General features: G+C 45.1%; 1 protein-coding gene across 2 annotated transcripts in view; it reads right to left on the reverse strand.

Annotated features, from left to right (window-relative positions):
• Nucleotides 1-22,088, reverse strand: part of RAB26 (RAB26, member RAS oncogene family) — a 346,450-nt gene that overhangs the window by 86,544 nt on the left and 237,818 nt on the right. For both annotated transcript variants that reach the window (XM_089686811.1, XM_089686810.1), the window contains one exon: nucleotides 5,569-5,610. In XM_089686811.1, coding sequence (XP_089542937.1) covers nucleotides 5,569-5,610 — 42 coding nt within the window. The remainder of the gene's footprint in view (nucleotides 1-5,568; nucleotides 5,611-22,088) is intronic.

The raw sequence follows: 22,088 nt of genomic DNA on the forward strand, positions 1-22,088 counted from the left end.
AGAAAAAGGAGCAGAACATTAGTGATTTGGACTTCTTTAATACGTGCTTCTGAAATAAAAACTGTCTATGCAACCTCACAGTACCAATTAAGATTCTCTCATTTTTAAAAAAAATAATATATGAAAAACAACAGCTGAAATTTGATTGGCTGCTACAGACTATACTGTAGACCAGGGGTGACAAACTGGTGGCCCTCCAGTTGTTGTGAAACTACAAGTCCCATCATGCCTCTGCCTTTGGGAGTCATGATTGTGACCCCCCGGTTCACATCTCTGCGGCCGTGCGGGCCACGTTTTGCACGGCATGAGAGCCAATTCATTTGAATGGACTCCCGTGCCCCCGTGACACGCAGGGAAAGAAGTCCCTGCACTACTTTGGAAAACGCAGTCCGCACGGGAACCTCGGTTTCCAGTACGGTTGCGTTTTCCAGTGCGGGCGGCGTGCCATTAGAAGTAATGGCACCCACCAGCGAGTCCGCATTTCTCTGTGCGGGTGGTGCGGCTGCACGGATTTTCATGCGGATCAGCAGCGGCACCACCCGCACAGATGTGAACCTAGGGTAACTGTCAGTCTTGCAATGCCTGATGGGACTTGTAGTTTGGCAACAGCTGGAGGGCCGCCAGTTTGACACCCGTGCTGTAGACTATACTTCTTTTTCAGGGAACTGCGTGTGATTTAATATCAGTTTCTATTGGTTTTCTGAAGCTGGTGCCCCATGAGTATTTCAGACTGGCAGCTGTACTAACCACCGGTGTCATCACTGCAGACCTCGGCTATGTATCTGGATGCTTGATTGGAACTTGGTTCACCTTACAGAACAGCTGATTATTTTGGCTATATACTGGGTATAGACCAGTCTTTCTCAACCAGAGTGGGGTGCCATTTGGGTTCCACTGGGTTACAGGATGAGCACAGGACCCAGTTTGCCCTGGATCAGTGGCATAGTGTGGGCAGGGCAGCTGCCAGCGCCATAACAATCAATGACACTCTAGGGCCAGGATGCACGGCACCACTCATTGATATGATATTGGCAGTAGGCTCACACTATGGTAACACATGCCTCTAATCCAAGGCCCCCATCATTTAGGAAAATACACATGTCTGCCTGATGGGGGCTTTGTCATGAGGGGACTCTGTGATTGGGGGTCTCTGTGATGGGAAGTCTGTGTGCTTGCCGGGCTCTGTAATGGGGGACTGTGTGATTGGGGGTCACTGTGATAGTGAGTCTGTGTGATTGGCAGGCTCTGTAATGGGGAACTGTGTGATTGGGGGTCACTGTGATAGGGAATCTGTGTGATTGGTGGGCTCTTTAATGGGGGACTGTGTGATTGGGGGTCTCTGTGATAGTGAGTCTGTGTGATTGGCGGGCTCTGTAATGGGGGACTGTGTGATTGGGGGTCTCTGTGATAGGGAGTCTGTTTTATTGGCGGGCTCTGTAATGGGGAACTGTGTGATTGGGGGTCTCTGTAATAGGGAGTCTGAAGATTGGCGGGCTCTGTAATGGGGGACTGTGATTGGGGGTCTCTGTGATAGGGAGTCTGTGTGATTGGCGGGCTCTGTAATGAGGGACTGTGTGATTGGGGGTCTGTGATAGGGAGTCTTTGTGATTGGTGGGCTCTGTAATGGGGGATTGTGTGATTGGCGGGTTCTGTAATTGGGGACTGTGTGATTGGCGGGCTCTGTAATTGGGGACTGTGTGATTGGCGGTCTCTGTGATAGGGAGTCTGTGTAATTGGCGGGCTCTGTAATGGGGGACTGTGTGATTGGGGGTCTGTGATAGGGAGTCTGTGTGATTTGCGGGCTCTGTAAAGGGGGACTGTGTGATTGGGGGTCTGTGATAGGGAGTCTGTGTAATTGGCGGGCTCTGTAATGGGGGACTGTGTGATTGGGGGTCTGTGATAGGGAGTCTGTGTGATTAGCGGGCTCTGTAATGGGGGACTGTGTGATTGGGGGTGTCTGTGATAGTGAGTTTGTGTCATTGGCGGGCTCTGTCATGGGGGACTGTGTGATTGGGGGTCTCAGTGATAGGGAGCCTGTGTGATTGGCGGGCTCTGTAATGGGGGACTGTGTGATTGGGGGTCTCTGAGATAGGGAGTCTGTGTGATTGGCGGGCTCTGTGATGGGGGACTGTGTGATGGGGGGTCTCTGTGATAGGCAGTCTGTGTGATTGGCGGGTTCTGCAATAGGTGACTGTAAAATTGGGGGGCTGATGTGATAGGGGTACTTTGATGTGATGGGGGATCTATGTATAGTGGGGCCTCTGATGTATTAGGGATGCCTCTGATGTGATGGTAGGACCTCTGATGTGATGGGGGTACTCTGATGTGAAGGGGGGCTTTCTTGTATATTGGGGCCTCTGTAAAGGGACAGGGGTTCTGATGTATTGGGAACAATTCTAATGTGATGAGAGTGATGTGATGGTAGGACCTCTGATAAGAAGGCAATTCTACCCCTCAAATTTCCCCTCTAAGAATAAATCTTGTAACCCCCTCCAAATCTCCCTCTCCCAGGATAAATCCATCCAAATCCCCTCTCCTAGCACTAACCCCCTCCAAATCTCCCTCTCCCAGGACAAATCCCTCCAAATCCCCTCTCCTAGCACTAACCCCCCTCCCCCCAAATCCCCCTTTCCTAAAGAAATTGACCCTCCTAGTAAATCCCCCCTCAAAATAACTCAACCCTCCCAAATCCCCACTGTGACCAGGGCAGCCGCCCCTCCTGCCCACCCCTTGCCCGGCCCTGTGTGAAAGACGGCTTCTGATGTAAACTTAGCTTTGTCATCCCAGTTTCATTTTAGACCAGGGTGCCTTGAGATTTTGCATACTTTAAACGTGTGCCACGACTGAAAAAGTATTGAGAAATACTGACACAGCCAATAATAGTTGTGGCATAGGTTACCCATACATGGCTCAATTTTCTGTCGTTCAGCCTGAAGGCTACCTGGACGGAGGAATCTCCATTGCTGCCTATTGTATTCAGCAGTTGCAGCAAATGCGTCTGCCTGAAAAAAATGGCACTGAAAAACAGCGAATGCATCTGATAGGATGCAGTCATGGTTCGGCTGATAATCTTCCAGCAGCTTCACTCAATTTTTAAACCAATTTTTTTTCTTTTCTAGCTGGGTCACCCTGTAATATGCCCATGTGAACGAAGCCTTAAAAATGTTTCTAAACCCACAACAGTAAAAACCAGTCTGTATATGCAGTAAAGCATGTTTGTTATACTCACTGTGAAACCTAAGGGATTAATCTTCCACATTGTGTAAAAAGGCTATTTGATCCTGTGCTCTCTGATCCTCCCCCTTTTCCACTGTCCCCAATCCATCTGCTGATAGCACAGAGCTCTAGGCGTCACTCTGCACATGCTCAGTTTAATGTGAATTGCTAGAAAGTTTTTTTTTTTTTCTTTGGGAGGGTGCATATGATCAGCACAGGGCCAATCAGCACTGTCCGGACAGAGGGTCATGGGTTATGCAGCCTCATAGGACAGTGACAGGAGAATGAAAACTACTCCTACAAGATTAACCAATGCTCAGCTGGACACTGATAGAAAGCAAAAGACTGCTATATACTACTGAGGAGAAAAGGTAATTGGCAGTTTACTAATATAATTGCATTTCCATGTTGTGTGTACTGTGGGAGACCAGATATAGTGAATGCAGGGTCCGGGGAGACCAGATATAGTGAATGCAGGGTCTGGGGAGACCAGATATAGTGAATGCAGGGTCCGGGGAGAACAGATATAGTAAATGCAGGGTCCGGGGAGACCAGATATAGAGAATGCAGGGTCCAGGGAGATCAGATATAGAGAATGCAGGGTCCAGGGAGATCAGATATAGTGAATGCGGGGTCCGGGGAGACCAGATACAGTAAATGCAGGGTCCGGGGAGACCAGATATAGTGAATGCAGGGTCCAGGGAGACCAGATATAGTGAATGCAGGGTCCGGGGAGACCAGATATAGTGAATGCAGGGTCTGGGGAGACCAGATATAGTGAATGCAGGGTCCGGGGAGACCAGATACAGTAAATGCAGGGTCCGGGGAGACCAGATATAGTGAATGCAGGGTCCGGGGAGACCAGATATAGTGAATGCAGGGTCCGGGGAGACAAGATACAGTAAATGCAGGGTCCGGGGAGACCAGATATAGTGAATGCAGGGTCCAGGGAGACCAGATATAGTGAACGCATGGTCCGGGGAGATCAGATATAGTGAATGCAGGGTCCGGAGAGACCAGATATAGTGAATGCGGGGTCTGGGGAGACCAGATATAGTGAATGCAGGGTCCGGGGAAACCAGATATAGTGAATGCAGGGTCCAGGAAGACCAGATATAGTGAACGCAGGGTCCGGGGAGACCAGATATAGTGAATGCAGGGTCCGGGGAGAGCAAATATAGTGAACGCAGGGTCCGGGGAGACCAGATATAGTGAATGCAGGGTCCGGGGAGACCAGATATAGTGAACGCAGGGTCCAGGGAAACCAAATATAGTGAATGCAGGGTCCGGGGAGACCGGATATAGTGAATGCAGGGTCCGGGGAGACCAGATATAGTGAATGCAGGGTCCGGGGAGAGCAAATATAGTGAACGCAGGGTTCGGGGAGACCAGATATAGTGAATGCAGGGTCCGGGGAGACCAGATATAGTGAATGCAGGGTCCGGGGAAACCAGATATAGTGAATGCAGGGTCCGGGGAGACCAGATATAGTGAATGCAGGGTCCGGGGAAACCAGATATAGTGAATGCAGGGTCCGGGGAGACCAAATATAGTGAATGCAGGGTCCGGGGAAACCAGATATAGTGAATGTAGGGTCCGGGGAGACCAGATATAGTGAATGCAGGGTCCGGGGAGACCGGATATAGTGAATGCAGGGTCCGGGGAGACCGGATATAGTGAATGCAGGGTCCGGGGAGACCGGATATAGTGAATGCAGGGTCCGGGGAGACCAGATATAGTGAATGCAGGGTCCAGGGAGACCGGATAGAGTGAATGCTGGGTCCGGGGAGACCAGATATAGTGACTGCAGGGTCCGGGGAGACCAAATATAGTGAATGCAGGGTCCGGGGAGACCAGATATAGTGAATGTAGGGTCCGGGGAGACCAGATATAGTGAATGCAGGGTACGGGGAGACCAGATATAGTGAATGCAGGGCCCGGGGAGACCAGATATAGTGAATGCAGGGTCCGGGGAGACCAGATATAGCGAATGCAGGGTCCAGGGAGACCGGATAGAGTGAATGCTGGGTCCGGGGAGACCAGATATAGTGACTGCAGGGTCCAGGGAGACCGGATAGAGTGAATGCAGAGTCCGGGTTTAGTAACACTTTATTGTGACCTAGGCAGCATAAAACTTTTTGCTAGGGGTGGAACAAAGATATATTCAGTTTGGTATGTGATAACACCACCTTATATGGAGGATTCATTTTCAGACGTGCTTTTTCTCTGGCACACAATATAATATATATAGCATGATTTCATTGTACTGTTATCCTTAACTGCCTTTCTTTGTGCTAAGCCAAAATGTTCTGCAAAGAAAACATAACTGCATGAAAAATAGAATGTGTTTACCTGCAGTTTGACTTTTACGCCATCCACATTCAGTACTTTGTTCTGAAACACAAGACAAAAACATAATAGCCGTGAGCTTGTCAGAACGCCGTGTGCTACAGCAACCTCTACATGCATTTCAATTACTGCAGGAAAATTATATTCGTCGTTTATATTATGTTTTAGGATCTTCTCGTTTACATAACGTTCAGCCGTCTATTTATACTGCAAACAAGACCATAACGCATAGGCGTCAGAACACAGAAATTAACAATATTTATTTCAACATTTTTCCTCTGTGGTAGCTAATGCCGAGACAAACCACTGAATTACTTTGAGTTGTTGGCACAACAAACAATTAAAATGAACATAAACCCAATAATTAAAATCTCATAAAAGCTTTAACATGTTCATGTCATTTCAAAAGTCATTATCTAGATTTAGAATTTTACAGCTTTCATTAAACAGTACCTGGTGATCCTGATGTAAAGATTCTTGTTCAGGCACTTCCTATTATAGGGTGACAACGCGCTTTACTTTAGTCTTTACTCTGAATTATGCTACTATCTCAATGGAGACTGCAAGTGGATGTGCTGACATGCGTCGCACAGGGATGGTTTACTGTTGTCAGTGCTGGGACAAGGTCATCTAGCACCCTGGGCAAAGATGCTAAACTGTGACCCGTCCCCGGCATGTGTCGGCATCATGTGTCAGTTGCCTCATTGCACCAGGATATTGCCACAACTAAATCATACAGGACATTCCATAATCAGCAGGTTGTATCTGATCCCCCAGCAGAAGAAAGCTCCTGGCAGAGACAACTCTTGGCCACTGGTTACAATCTGAAGCTAAGTAGCTAAATGGTTAGCACTTCCATTAAGCAGTACTAAAGTTATTGGTTCAAATCCCAAACACGGCACCAACTGCCTGCAGTTTACATGTTCTCCCTGTGCCTGTGTGGCACAAAGACATGCTAGTAGGTAAATTGGATCCTGTCAAAATTGGCCCTAGTATGTGTATGAATGTAAGCTAGGGACCTTGGATTGTACACCCCTTGAGCGTTAGGGACTGATGTGAATGTACTATATATATATATATATAAAGCACTGCGTTAATTGACAGCACTGTCTAAGTACCTGTAATAATAGTAAATAAGTCTGTCCCACTGGCAGGTGATCACATGATCTCCCAGGACCCACTTAAGGCTAGGTTCACACCTATGCAGTTTGCATTTGATCCGTTTCTGCAGTGTGTTTTGCATTTTTTTAATTTAATAAAAAAAATTTCTTGTTGCTAGGCAGATTTAAAACGCAAAATGCATCAAAAACGTGGCAAAAACACACTACATGCTTTTCTGCAGCGTTTCCATTGAAGTCTATAGAATCAAAAATGCAACTTTTTGCATTCAAAAAAGTCCCTGACCCTTTCCAAAAATCGCACCGGGTGAAAAAAATCACAGCAGCCACTTCCTTCACTGGCGACTGCACTGCACTTGAGGTTTCCGTGCGGTCTGCGAGTTTTAAAATGCTTCTCAAATGAATGGTCTGCCGTACCTGTGCAAATCACGACTCGCAAAGTAGCTTAACCTAGCCTTAGATTCACACAAGGCAGGTAAAGTAGAAAAAAATATCTACACTGGAAAAACTGCACGGCTATAATTGAATAGGATCCAGATTTTGGCACAAACATCTAATATGTAAATTCAATTTAAAAAAAAGGACAAAAGACTTTGTCTTGATGCAGGATGTTATGGCGGACTTACCTGCCAAATGATCCCCTCCAGCGTTGCAGTGTCAGCGTTTTTGGTTGCCACGGGCTGGCCATACATTATACAATTTTCTTGAGATTTACGAAAAAACAGATAATATGAGGTCAAACCTAAACAACACTTTAAGGCCCCATGTACACGGGACACTTCTGAACAATGAAAACTGCTGGAAAACGTAGGTTAAAAAACGTCCGTTTAGCCGTGTTTGCATAACGCGTTTATGTCTGTTTATGTGCGTTTGCGTTCATGTGCGTTTTTTAAAGATAAGCACAGGAGAACAACCCAAATGCCCAGAATGCACTGAAATGTGGTAAATTATTAACTATTTCAGACTGTTTCAGAGAAATACAGAGAGTAGAAGCAGAGACAACAGTATGTGTTGAGATTAGCTTAGGTGTGAGTTGCTCATTATTATTATACAGAATTATATGGCGCCAACGATTTGCTCAGCGCTTTACAATATAACGGGAGACAATACAGCAACAATACAGTTCAATACAAGAGGGATAGAAGGGCCTGATCCTTGGAGCTTACAATCTAGGAGGGAGGGGTTAGTGGTACAAAAGGTAATAACTGTGGGGGATGGACTCATTAACATTTCTTTTGTTTCCAAGGGTGGGAAAGGTGTCTGGTGGAGGGAGTCATTAAGATCACCTGGCAGGGGGTCTTCATGAGGAATTTGAGGTGTGAATGGTCATTAACATATCTTTTGTTTCCAAGGGTGGGAGAGCTCTGAGGTGTGAATTGGTCATTACAATGTGTGACAAGCTTGGTAGGAACATCCTGTGTTCAGTGTTTTGTCCATCTGAGTACCTTGAAAACGCTTTGCATGCATTTTTCATGATGAAAAAAGGCTCTGGACAGCATTGGGAACTGGAAGTGTAAAAAAAAAAATTTCAAACACAAACGCCTATAAACGCAATTTGCCGCATTTATACGCGTTTTGCGTTTGAAACGCTATTAAAATCAACTGCTGAATGCAAGTTTCCTGAGTTAAAAAAAACGACTGTAAACTCAACTGCCTGTAAACGAAGATGTGTACATGGACACATAGGGAAACATTAGGGAGAGTTCAGGGGCTGCTGAAAAAAAACGCTGAACAGCTCCTAAACGTGAGATTATCAGCTGCAGTGTACGAGCCCTAATTCTATCCAATTAGGCAGAACCTTGCACTACATAGTGCAAGGGTCTGCATAATTTAAAGGATATTGGGCAGAAATTTGTAGAGTGTATGGCCAGCCTTACTATGTAACTATGATCACAAATACAAGTTATGTTCACATGCGCATTTATACACAAGTGTTTACGCAGGAACTTTTATCCTAGGAAACAGGTGTGTAATAACGTCAGTAAATAAATGTGAATGAAGCCTCTGCACTTATTTATTTTTTTATTTTTTTTCAGGTACTTATATAGTGCTGTCAATTTACGCAGCACTTTACATATATATTGTACATTCACATCAGTCCCTAACCCTCAAGGGGTGTACAATCTAAGGCAGCAATGGGCAAACTACGGCCCGGCGGACCTTTTAATCCGGCCCGCGGAGCGTGATACTGTCAGGATGGCTGTCAGGATGTGTGTAGGCAGGGCAGCGTGACGAACGTGAGGGGAGCTAGGCTCCTCTCACAGTCCGCCCTGAAGACCGGTGTAGCGTGAAAATCTGTCTCCTATGAGGATCTGTCCCCCTCGACGTATCTGCGCATGTGCCGGAGATCGCCGATCAGCTGCTAATGCCTGAAACTGGCACATGCGCAGATACGTCGAGGGGGACAGATCCTCATAGGAGACAGATTTTCATGCTACACCGGAACGGCGCGGGAACACGGCGAGAGGAACGTGCGGAGCAAAGGTAAGTGAATTGACACAGGGGGGACTTGGGAACTTAATATGGGGGATGAATTACTATAGGGGATGAATTACTATAGGGGGGATGAATTACTATAGGGGGGATTAATTACTATATGGGGGATTAATTACTATAGGGGGATGAATTACTATGGGGAATAAATTACTATATGGGGGATGAATTACTATATGGGGGATGAATTACTATATGGGGGATGAATTACTATGGGGGATGAATTAATATGGGGAATGAATTACTATAGGGGGGATGAATTACTATATGGGGGATGAATTACTATATGGGGGATGAATTACTATATGGGGGATGAATTACTATGGGGGATGAATTAATATGGGGAATGAATTACTATAGGGGGGATGAATTACTATATGGGGGATGAATTACTATAGGGGGGATGAATTACTATATGGGGGATGAATTACTATGGGGGATGAATTAATATGGGGAATGAATTACTATGGGGGGAAGAATTACTATATGGGGGATGAATTACTATAGGGGGGATGAATTACTATATGGGGGATGAATTACTATGGGGGATGAATTACTATAGGGGGGATGAATTACTATATGGGGGATGAATTACTATAGGGGGGGTGAATTACTATATGGGGGATGAATTACTATGGGGGATTAATTACTATATGGGGGATGAATTACTATGGGGGATGAATTACTATATGGGGGATGAATTACTATGGGGGATGAATTACTATATGGGGGATGAATTACTATGGGGGATGAATTACTATAGGGGGGATGAATTACTATATGGGGGATGAATTACCATGGGGGATGAATTACTATATGGGGGGTGAATTACTATGGGGGATGAATTACTATGGGGGATGAATTACTATGGGGGATGAATTACTATATGGGGGATGAATTACTATATGGGGGATGAATTACTATGCTTACTATGGGGGAATATTACTATACTTACTATGGATGACACATACACATTATTCATCTACTCTTGGTCCGGCCCCCGGGTCCAATATATGAACCCATTGCGGCCCTCAAGTCAAAAAGTTTGCCCACCCCTGATCTAAGGTCTCTAACTCACATTCATACATACACATACTAGGGACAATTTAGACAGGAGCCAATTAACCTAGGGGAATAGGGGATCATGGGGCCCCTGTGTCCTTGCCCAAATTCAAAAAAAAATATGAAAAAGGTACCAGGGGCATCTCATGGGGCCCCCTACTGACCCCGGGCCCTCGGGCAGTGCCCGAGTTTCCAAATGGTCAGTCCGCCCCTGCCTCTGACTGCCCTTAGACTCAATTCAACCAACTAATTCTGCAACATTGCGCGCCATCCAATCCAGGGCACCGAAAACCGAGCACGGCGGCTAATTGATTACGTATACTTACTGCCAAACAATATTTACACGCTATATGAAATGTAATTGCGGGGGATGGCCCGTCACACTCCACCTGGAAGAATAAACACAATATACAAGCCTAAGAGGTGATTAAGTTAATTCCCAAGTAAGTCTGGATCTTCAGCAAGTTGGATTGCTAATTTTCTAATTAACTTTAATACGCACCTCGTTAAATGTGACCTTAAATGGCAAGTCGATCATTCCCAGGCATTTACCGAACTGATTTCTTGCAAGAATGAACAAGCAAAACAGTTTTCAGTATGTTACAGTGTACCTGTCATGTACAGTATATAGAAGGAAGAGAGCAATTTTGCTTGATTTAACCTCCTTGGCGGTATGATTCTTTCCGATTTTTTGTGATGAAAGCGATACCATTTTTTTGCATGGAAATATGTAGTTTTTTATTGTAGGCTGTAATTTTTAGGAATAACTCACTGAAATCTGTCTGAACAAGAGTCTAGTAAACATTCCAGATATGATAAAACTTGAAACACGAAATCATAAATTATAATTTAATAAATAATCATAAAAAATAATAATATAATAATAATAAATTTATTTCAATAATATAATCAAACCAAAAACACTGAAATTTGAAATACAGAGGCAAATTCGCACATTGCTGAGCAAAGTCGCAAAATCATTTTCAGTGTCTGATGACGAATTTCCCCCACGAATCATTATCACTCAATTCTGCAAGTGGTTCTGATTTACTATCGTTGTTCTAAAACTGCTTTTGACGTAAAGGGACGCTTTTTGGATGCCATGGACTTTTCTACGTTTCCAGGCAGAAAGAACAGTCAAAATGCAGGCAGGGCGCCGGACAAAGCAGTAGGGACAAAATGTATGTGAAATGCATTGAAACAGCAATGACAGCAATAATGAAATTTTTAAAAAATTTCAAATTTCCCGCCGGTTCCGGCGCCCGTATGTCCCGACGTCACAGGGACCGGAACACGGAAGCCGAATGCCGGCATCGGCCGGAGGAGATGGCCGGGGACGCTGCAGGGGACACATCGCGGGAGCGAAGGACAAGGTAAGCGCTGCAGGGACCCCCTGAGCAACGCTGCATGGTAAGCCCGAGTGTAGCTCGGGGCTACCGCTCTTGGTACTCAAATTTTACCTCGAGCTACACTCAGGAAAACTGCTAAGGAGGTTAAAGTGTTAACCCCTTCCCGCCGGCGCCTCCCGGCCCTTTAAGAGTTTCAGAAGCAGAGCGGACGGGGCGGGTTTAGGGATCATGTGACCGCTGTGATGCGTCGTCATGGCGGTCACATGATCGGGAAAGGTCCCGATCGAAAGACCAGCCGCGAGTACCGGACATGTGTGCTGGGAGAGCGCAGGGCGCGGGCTTTCAGCACATATGTTTTTTCTTACCTGAACGCAAATGTGCGGCCGCTCGGCGTCTAGGTCCAGGCGCCGGGAGGCCGCACATTCGTGTAAAGGGGTTAAACTCAACATTTTTCTGTGTGTATTATCTTTCAATTTAGGCCCCATGTACACTGCAGCTGATAAACGCACGTTCAGGAGCTTTTCAGCTTTTTTTTTTCAGCAGCCCCTGAACTCTCCCTAATGTTTCCCTATGTGTCCATGTACACATCGTTCATTTACAGGCAGTTGAGTTTACAGTTGTTTTCTTGAACGCAGAAAACTTGCATTCAGGAGTAGATTTTATCAGCGTTCCAAATGCTTGTAAACGCAGCTAACCGCATTTATAAGCGTTCGCGGTTGCAATTTTTTTTTTAACTCTTCCATTTGCAGATGCTGTCCAGAGCCTTTTCTCATCATGAAAAATGCATGCAAAGCGTTTTCCCGGTACTCATATGGACCCGGTACACCATACTTTGAGGTTTCGCATGAAAGAAAATATGTGAGACACTGCTGCAATAATTTCTGCACAGAAATGAGCTGGAACACATCCAAACACCACAAAAAAAAAAAAGACAGCTTATCTCAACACATGCTGCTCTCTCTGCTTCTGCTCGCACTATTTCTCTCAAAATGTATGAAATAATACATTTTTAACTATTTTTCAGTGCATTCTGGGCAATTTGGAAGGTCTCCTGAGGTTAAAAAACGCTCATAAACGCGGTATGCAAACGCAGACGTTTTTTAACCTACGTTTTCCAGCAGTCAGTTTCCATCGTTTAGAAGTGTCCCGTGTACATGAAGCCTTAAAGTGTCATTAAACTCAATATTTTGTGTATTATGTTTAAAAGTAGGCATTGGGCCTTTTAGTAGAAGGATGTTTTCTCCATTTGTAATTGTATGGTTGATCCTGACATTTCTCTTCACTTCCTAATTGTTAATGGCAACCTAGTAGCAGCTGATTCTCTGGATGATCGTTGCCACCCTCAGGCTGACCATACATTATACAATTTTCTTGAGAATTTTGCTTTAGATTTACCAAAAACCAGCCGGTGATTATCCGCTGGCACCCGGCGATCACCGAGTATCACTGACAGGGGAGAGACCTGTGTAAAAACAGATTTCTCCCCTGTCAGCTCCTGCACACTGCTTTGTATGGCTTTGCATAGCAGAGCCATACAAAGCAGTGTGCTTACAGTGTAAAGCACACACAGCACAGAGTAAAAGCACACATCGGTAATCCTTTGATCGCCCCAGATGTTAACCCCTTCCTGCCCAGTGCCATTAGTACAGTGTCAGTGCTTTTTATTAGCACTGATCACTGTACTGGATTCACTGGAGATGTCAGTGACACCAAGTCAGTTCCCCCCAGAGTCAGAATGCCGTCCGCAGTCCCGCTATAAGTCGCTGATCGCCGCCATTACTAGTAAAAAAAAAAAATCCCAGTATCTATACTGCCATTTGTAAACGCTATAACTTTCACGTAAACCAATTAATTTACACGTATTGGGATTTTTTTTTAGCAAAGACAGAATACATTTTTGTTTAAATTTATGATGAAATTTTTTTTTTTTTTACTGGACATGTTTAATAGCAAAACGTCAAAAATATAGTTTTGTTTTCAAAATTGTCAGTCTTTTTTTGTTTATAGCGAAAAAAAATGAAAACCGCACAGGTGATCAAATACCACCGAAAGAAAGCTCTGTGGGGGAAAAAAAGGCCTGGTCAGGAAGGTGGGTAAATCCTCTGGTCAGGAAGGGGGGTAAATCCTCTGGTCAGGAAGGGGGGTAAATCCTCTGGTCAGGAAGGTGGGTAAATCCTCTGGTCAGGAGGGGGGGTAAATCCTCTGGTCAGGAAGGGGGGTAAATCCTCTGGTCAGGAAGGTGGGTAAATCCTCTGGTCAGGAAGGGGGGTAAATCCTCTGGTCAGGAAGGTGGGTAACTCCTCTGGTCAGGAAGGTGGGTAAATCCTCTGGTCAGGAAGGGGGGTAACTCCTCTGGTCAGGAAGGGGGGTAAATCCTCTGGTCAGGAAGGTGGGTAAATCCTCTGGTCAGGAAGGGGGGTAAATCCTCTGGTCAGGAAGGGGGGTAACTCCTCTGGTCAGGAAGGGGGGTAACTCCTCTGGTCAGGAAGGTGGGTAACTCCTCTGGTCAGGAAGGTGGGTAACTCCTCTGGTCAGGAAGGTGGGTAAATCCTCTGGTCAGGAAGGGGGGTAAATCCTCTGGTCAGGAAGGGGGGTAAATCCTCTGGTCAGGAAGGGGGGTAAATCCTCTGGTCAGGAAGGTGGGTAACTCCTCTGGTCAGGAAGGTGGGTAAATCCTCTGGTCAGGAAGGGGGGTAAATCCTCTGGTCAGGAAGGGGGGTAAATCCTCTGGTCAGGAAGGGGGGTAAATCCTCTGGTCAGGAAGGGGGGTAAATCCTCTGGTCAGGAAGGAGGGTAAATCCTCTGGTCAGGAAGGGGGGTAAATCCTCTGGTCAGGAAGGAGGGTAAATCCTCTGGTCAGGAAGGGGGGTAAATCCTCTGGTCAGGAAGGTGGGTAAATCCTCTGGTCAGGAAGGAGGGTAAATCCTCTGGTCAGGAAGGAGGGTAAATCCTCTGGTCAGGAAGGAGGGTAAATCCTCTGGTCAGGAAGGAGGGTAAATCCTCTGGTCAGGAAGGGGGGTAAATCCTCTGGAGGGCAAATGGTTAAGTAACGCTATATTCTTTTTAAACGGTTTCCAGAGCATTACAAAAAACACAGCGCATTCAATACCAGAAAGATGTGGCTATTACTCAGACGCTCCAAAATTGGGCTTTGGTCCCGCTTTCTTTCTGGTCACATCTGTTCCAAGGGAAGGATGTGTGTACTGCATTTCCCAATATATTGGCTCATTTATCACATCTGAAGAAAGGCCGCGTTCAGCAAAAGCAATGTGGCACAAAACGTATTATCAAAGCCAAACTGTCTATAAGCCCCGGAGACGACATCCCCCCGGGACAATCACTTTGATCAGAACAGTCTATTAGAAGTAATACATTTATTGTCTTTTTTCTCCAGAATAAGGCCAGGTTCACATCTGTGCGGGTGATGCCGCTGCCGATCCGCATTTGAAGCTCAAGGACTCCGCAAAGCCAGAGCTGCCAATGCTGCAACAGTGGTGCCCACATTTGTCTGCCTGACATGTGGCAGAACATTTCGTGCCCGTATAGGCCTTACCAGCCACCTTACCAGCCCGTATAGGCCTTACCGCCGGACATACCGTGGACAGCCCACTACCTGTTAGATGTCAAGGTCCTCTTCGAACACGATGGACGAACATCATCATTTATTGTCTTTTTTTCTCCAGAATAAGGCTAAGTTCACATATGTGCGGGTGGTGCCGCTGTGGATCCGCACAAAAATCACCCGCACAGAGGAATGTGGAGCCATGGGCGGGTGCCGTTAATTCTAATAGCACGCCGCATGCACTAGAAATCGCAACTGTACTGGGAACCTCAGTTCCCGCGCGGACTACGATTTCCGAGGAAGTGCAGGGACTTCATCCCTGCGTGTCCCGGGGCACGGGAGTCCGTTCAAATGAAGGGGCTCTCGTGCCCGCACAAAAAGCGGACTGCGGATATGTGAACCAGGGGTAAAGGAAGACTCCTCAGGTATCATATTTTGTACTTGTCCACCAGGATGATCAGTAAGGACAGTGGTTCTCAACCTGTGGCTCGCGACCCCTTTGGGGGTCGAACGACCCTTTCACAGGGGTCCCCTAAGACCATCAGAAAACACATATTTCCGATGTGTAAAGAGCAGCTACTGTGTAGAAAGCAGCTGCTGTGTTGAAAGCAGCTACTCTGTTAAAAGCAGCTACTGTGTTGAAAGCAGCAGTATTGGAGGTAAAAGGACACTCATGAATTATGATTACTGGGTAAATAATTTTATGGTTGGGGGTCACCACAACATGAGGAACTGTATTAAAGGGTCGCGGCATTAGGAAGGTTAAGAACCACTGACTTAGGACAAAGAGGAAACCGTCTTCTCTAAATAAAAGGTGGCAGCTACTTGAAAAATTCTGAAATGCGGACCCAAGGCTGGGTACAATTAATTCTAACACTGAAAATCGCAACCCGCACGCTGCGATTTCCGAGGAAGTGCAGGGACTTCATGCCTGCGTGTCTCGGGGCACGGGAGTCCATTCAAATGAATGGGCTCTCGTGCCCGCGCAAAAAGTGGACCGCGGATATGTGAACCAGGGGTAAAAGAAGACTCCTCAGGTGTCATATTTTGCGCTTGTCCACCAGGATGATCACGTAGGACAAAGAGAAAACCGTCTTCTCTAAATAAAAGGTGGCAGCTAACTGAAAAATTCTGCAAGATGGTTTGTCCTCTAAAAGCCACTGATCAATAGTTCCGTTTAATGTTAAGTAATGTTGACAATATTTGCAAGTAATGCAACCAATGTGAATATAATTTGCAATACTTGCATAATCTAGAAGTCCAGAAAGGACCTTTAATGGATTTCTGTGACCTGAACATAATGCAAGTGCAACTGCAAAGCTGCAGAAGTATAGGATGCTCATATAAAAAAACCTCTATAGTTGCGCACACAGCTGAAAAGCAATCCTCATCATCCCTTCTCAAACCACCAGGAGTCCATTCGCAAATAAATCAGAAAATTAATGCGGCCAAATGTTTTGTATTACAATTAGATTAGCCAATCCCTCTTTGCAGCATGGTAGGCCATGTGCTCTGAATTTTTATTGTATTGTGAAAGGCTTAATACAGAATTGTAAATGTGTCATTTTATCTGACACTGGGTGTAAATTTAATGCAAATACAGAAGATGTAGAGAAAGATCCATACACAAAGCTGACCTTACAGCACTCTCCTGGGTAGGTGCTAGGTTAGGTACATTTAGTTCTTAGCTCTCCAGTAATCAGTGAAGCTGCCAGTGATTACTTAGGTCTGCTGAGGGTGAGAGCAGGGTGGTCTGCTGAGGGTGAGAGCAGGGTGGTCTGCTCAGGGTGAGAGCAGGGTGGTCTGCTCAGGGTGAGAGCAGGGTGGTATGCTCAGGGTGAGAGCAGGGTGGTCTGCTCAGGGTGAGAGCAGGGTGGTATGCTCAGGGTGACAGCAGGGTGGTCTGCTCAGGGTGAGAGGAGGGTGGTCTGCCCAGGGTAACAGCAGGCTGGTCTGCCCAGGGTGAGAGCAGGGTGGTCTGCCCAGGGTGAGAGGAGGGTGGTCTGCCCAGGGTGAGAGCAAGGTGGTCTGCTCAGGGTGAGAGCAGAGTGGTCTGCTCAGGGTGGCAGCAGGGTGCTCTGCTCAGGGTGAGAGCAGGGTGGTCTGCTTAGGGTGACAGCAGGGTGGACTTCCTAGGGTGAGAGCAGGGTGGACTTCTTAGGGTGAAAGCAGGGTGGTCTTCTCAGGGTGAGATCAGGGTGGTCTGCTCAGGGTGAGATCCATTGATCGACTTCAGTACAACCGGTCTGTCAGTTATTTTGCATGTGATTACTTTGGTCTGCTCAGGGTGACAGCAGGGTGGTCTGCTCAGGGTGACAGCAGGGTGGTCTGCTCAGGGTGAAATCCATCAATCGACTTCTGTACAACCAGTCTGTCAGTTATTTTGCATGTGATTACTGCTAGCGACTGGTGATCATTGTGTTCTTCCGGCTAGGGTAAGCTCAATGGTGGCAAAACACAATTGCGCTGTGGGAGGGATTTCCCCCATCAATACTGACTGTGTTGATGGGGGAATCAAACCATTTTCTTTTCTGAAACCCCTGGTGGAAGGAAAGAAACCTGCTTAATGTATGGCCTGCCTATAATTTGATCATTTTTATAATCATTACTGGGTCAAATTCATGTTGGTCATTATGACGAAATGCGTTGGAGTGGAGCTACAGGAATTAACATCATCTTGCTATGTACACCCGGAAGTGACGGGAGAGAGAGCCAAGCTCACACAGCAGCTGGTATAGCTGGCCTCTAGCATATTGTGGGCATGTGGGCAGCACAGTGGCTAAATGGTTAGCACTGCTGCCTGGCAGTACTAGGGTCAATGGCTTGAATCCCAACCACAGCACCACCTGCCTGGAGTTTGCATGTTCTCCCTGTGCCTGCATGGGTTTCCTCCAAGTACTCTAGTTTCCTCCCACACTCTAAAGGCATGCTGGTAGGTTAATTGGATCCTGTCTAAATTGTCCCTAGTATGTGTATGTATGAATGTGAGTTAGGGACCTTAGATTGTACACCCCTTGAGGGTTAGGGACTGATGTGAATGTACAATATATATTTATTTCAGGTACTTATCTAGCGCCGTCAATTTACGCAGCACTTTACATATACTGTATATTGTACATTCACATCAGTCCCTAACCCTCAAGGGGTGTACAATCTAAGGTCCCTAACTTACATTCATAAATGTCTATTCTTTTTCTTCTTAGCTTCTGTGCTTGTTTGATGCGATGCGGCCACCTTAGCGGCGTACTTTACAACTGGTGAGCAGATGACTCATCGGAAGGGTCTGGATTGTGGGTAGACCACCACGCTGCTTTTTTCCTCAAGTTTTAATTGCCAGCAGTTCTTTTCTTTACATTCAGCTGTCAATGGTGAACCCGGCTGAAAGCTGATGAGTAATTGGTTGCTAAGGACGCGGGCAGGCGGCTTGCTGGCCTGCTCCTTAACAACCAGTTATACACTGATAAACACCGGTACAAAATTGGAAAAACAGAAAAAAATTATTATATTGAGCAGTTTTTTTTATACTGTGTTTGTCCTTTTTTTTTTTTTTTTAATCCTGTGTTTGTCCATCATTTTTTTTTTATCCTGTGTTTGTACATAATTTTTTTTTTATCCTGTGTTTGTCCACCATTTTTTTTTATCCTGTGTTTGTCCACCATTTTTTTTTATCCTGTATTTGTCCACCATTTCTTTTTTCATCCTGTGTTTGTCCACCATTTGTATTTTTATCCTGTGTTTGTCCACCATTTTTTTTTATCCTGTGTTTGTCCACCATTTTTTTTTATCCTGTGTTTGTCCATCATTTTTTTTTGATCCTGTGTTTGTCCACCATTTTTTTTTTATCCTGTGTTTGTCCACCATTTTTGTTTGTCCTGTGTTTGTCCATTTTTTTTTATCCTGTGTTTGTCCACCATTTTTGTTTGTCCTGTGTTTGTCCATTTTTTTTTTATCCAGTGTTTGTCCATCATTTTTTTTTTAATCCTGTGTTTGTTTATCATTTTTTTTTTAATCCTGTGTTTGTCCATCATTTTTTTTTATCCTTTGTTTTTCCATAATTTTTTTTTATCCTGTGTTTGTCCATCATTTTTTTTTTTTATCCTGTGTTTGTCCATTATTTTTTCTTTTTAGCTCCTAGTTTGCATGGAGCCTGAGTGTGCTTATCTGGTTAGGCATGGGGTGACAACAGGATCTTTTTTAATCTGCTCAATAACTAGAGTTTACTGGACGATGAATTGAAGCCAGCAGGTATACTCTACTGGAGACCCGTACGAGATCACAGGTTCAGATTTGACCGGATCATCGGCCTCTCCCATCCCCTCTAGGAAAGCGATGCGCTTGCAATAAATGTCCCAAGGATCATGGTAGCCCCATCTCATGGCCAGCGGGAAGGCAGATGTGACAGTCAGTCACGGCTGGGCGGACGTTAAGACACCCTGTAATAACTGAGATGAGAGTAATAATATTAGCAGACAGAAGAGGGGTAGAGCTGCACCCATCAGCAGGAGACGCACAGCGCAGGAGGAAAACCAATGAAAATGCTCCACGCGGCTGATCTGTTTATCAGCAGAGCCATTATTATAGATTAAGCTGCCAGGGAAACACAGGAGTCTCTCGGTGAAATGGCAGCTGTATACCTATCAATCAGCCCATAAAGTGCTCCAGTTAAGCAGTTGCCTGTCAATTACAGTTCAGCTATAATCACTAGGAAAAAAACACCCCGGACTCTAATTGATGGCTCATCCGCTAACATAGAAGGAGGTGACGCCATTATTTCAGGAGAAAATATGTTGCTACCGTGAAAAAGTGCAGAAAGGGGTGCGGAGGTCTGCTTTCACACCTGAATAGTGCCGTTTACATTGTGCGTACTGCAAACGGTGTCGTGGCAGCAAGAAACACTCCAGAGCTGCTACCGGTCAGATACACGGTTTGAGCCCTGGTTCACACTGATGCAAATCTGACGCGGTTCTGATGTGTTCCAGACCGCATAGATTCGCACGGGAAATAACAATGACTTTCTAAGGAGGTTGTTTACATCTATGCGTTACAAACGCGATGCGATATCCAAAAAGGGTCTTCAGACTTGATTGGAAACAGCAGTGAAAATGCATACGTATTCAAATGGGAAGCAATTTCAGTGCAAGATTTCTGTTCAAAAAAACATCTATTGAATGGAAGAAAACCTTATTTTTCCTCGACAAAAAAACCCCGTAATAGACGAAAAACGGATGTAAATGTACCAAAAACAGATTTAGATGAATGAAAACGGATGTAAACCAATGTAAACGGATGAAAACCAGATGAAAAACGGATGTAAACGGATGAAGAATGTCTGTAAACCAATGTAAACGGATGTAAACAAATGAAGAATGGCTGTAAACCAATGTGAACAGATGTAAACGGATGAAGAACGGATGTAAACCAATGTAAACGGATGTAAACTGATGAAGAACAGATGTAAACCAATGTAAGCGGATGTAAACTGATGAAGAACGGATGTAAACCAATGTAAGCGGATGAAAAACGGATGTAAATGGATGAAAAACAGATGAAAAACGAATGTAAACGGATGAAGAATGGCTGTAAACAGATTTAAACAGATAAACGAATGTAAACGGATGAAGAATGGATGTAAACCAATGTAAGCGGATGAAAAACGGATGTAAACCAATGTAAGCGAATGAAAAATGGATGTAAACCAATGTAAACAGATGAAAAACGATGTAAACGGATGAAAAAACAGATGAAAAAACGGATGTAAACCAATGTAATTAAAAACCGGATGTAAACGGATGAAAAACGGATGAAAAAAAATGCTGCTACCGGCCAGATACACGGTTTTAGCCCTGGTTCAAAAGGGTCCGGTGCATGTTTGATGCGATGCTCTATGGTGCATTTTCGAGCCCTACAGACTTGATTGGAAACAGCAGTGAAAATGCATACGTATTCAAATGCGAAGTGATTTTCTATTGTCATAAAATTAGCCAGAACAGAAATTGCTGCTGTGTAAAATCACTGCAAAAATCGCACTGCAACTGCTCCTGAAGTTGCACTTGAAAGCGCATAGAAATGACACTGCATCAGTGTGAACCGGGGCTTACATTAGATATAAACTCTAAGGCCTCTTTCACACGGGCGTTACGTATGTCCGTTTTTCATCTGTCTGTTTACGGATGAAAAACGGACCCCCATGTATTTCTATGGACTAGCGGATGTAAACAGATGAACATCTTTTTACATCCGTTAATGTCCGCATCCGTTAACATCCGTTTTTTTTGAACGGAAGAAAACCTTATTTTTTTTCCACAAAAAAACGGCTGCCTACGCTGACCCGTGCCCACAGCCAAAAGCGCCTACAATGGGACAGAAGCGGATAGGGACAGATCATTGTCACAACATAAAATTAAGTACCTTAACAAGGACGTTCCGGGCAAGATCATCAAGTATTGTTTTTAAAAAATGAAAAATTTTAAAATATACACAATTAACATTACTATGTTATTATATGCTTATAGGAGTTTTGAGTGACTGGGCGTTCAGATGTTTTAAAAGAGATGTGTTGATCAAGTAACTATCTAAAGCACTGTAGTTAGTGGGACCCTTTCTTTCCTAATGGCCATTAATTCATGCTTCCCTTGGCACCAATGGCCATTAATCCATGCTTCCCTTGGCACCAATGGCCATTAATCCATGCTTCCCTTGGCACCAATGGCCATTAATCCATGCTTCCCTTGGCACCAATGGCCATTAATCCATGCTTCCCTTGGCACCAATGGCCATTAATCCATGCTTCCCTTGGCACCAATGGCCATTAATCTATGCTTCCCTTGGCACCAATGGCCATTAATCCATGCTTCCCTTTGCACCATACTTTATAGCTTTCAGAAAAAGTGGTCAACTCCTATGAAAGGAGGCTGCAGTTCCACCACAAAGTGCTGTGAA

This window comes from Staurois parvus, unplaced genomic scaffold (assembly GCF_062004578.1).
Source record: "Staurois parvus isolate SC_StPar_1 unplaced genomic scaffold, SC_StPar_1.0 ptg000412l, whole genome shotgun sequence".
NCBI lineage: Eukaryota > Metazoa > Chordata > Amphibia > Anura > Ranidae > Staurois > Staurois parvus.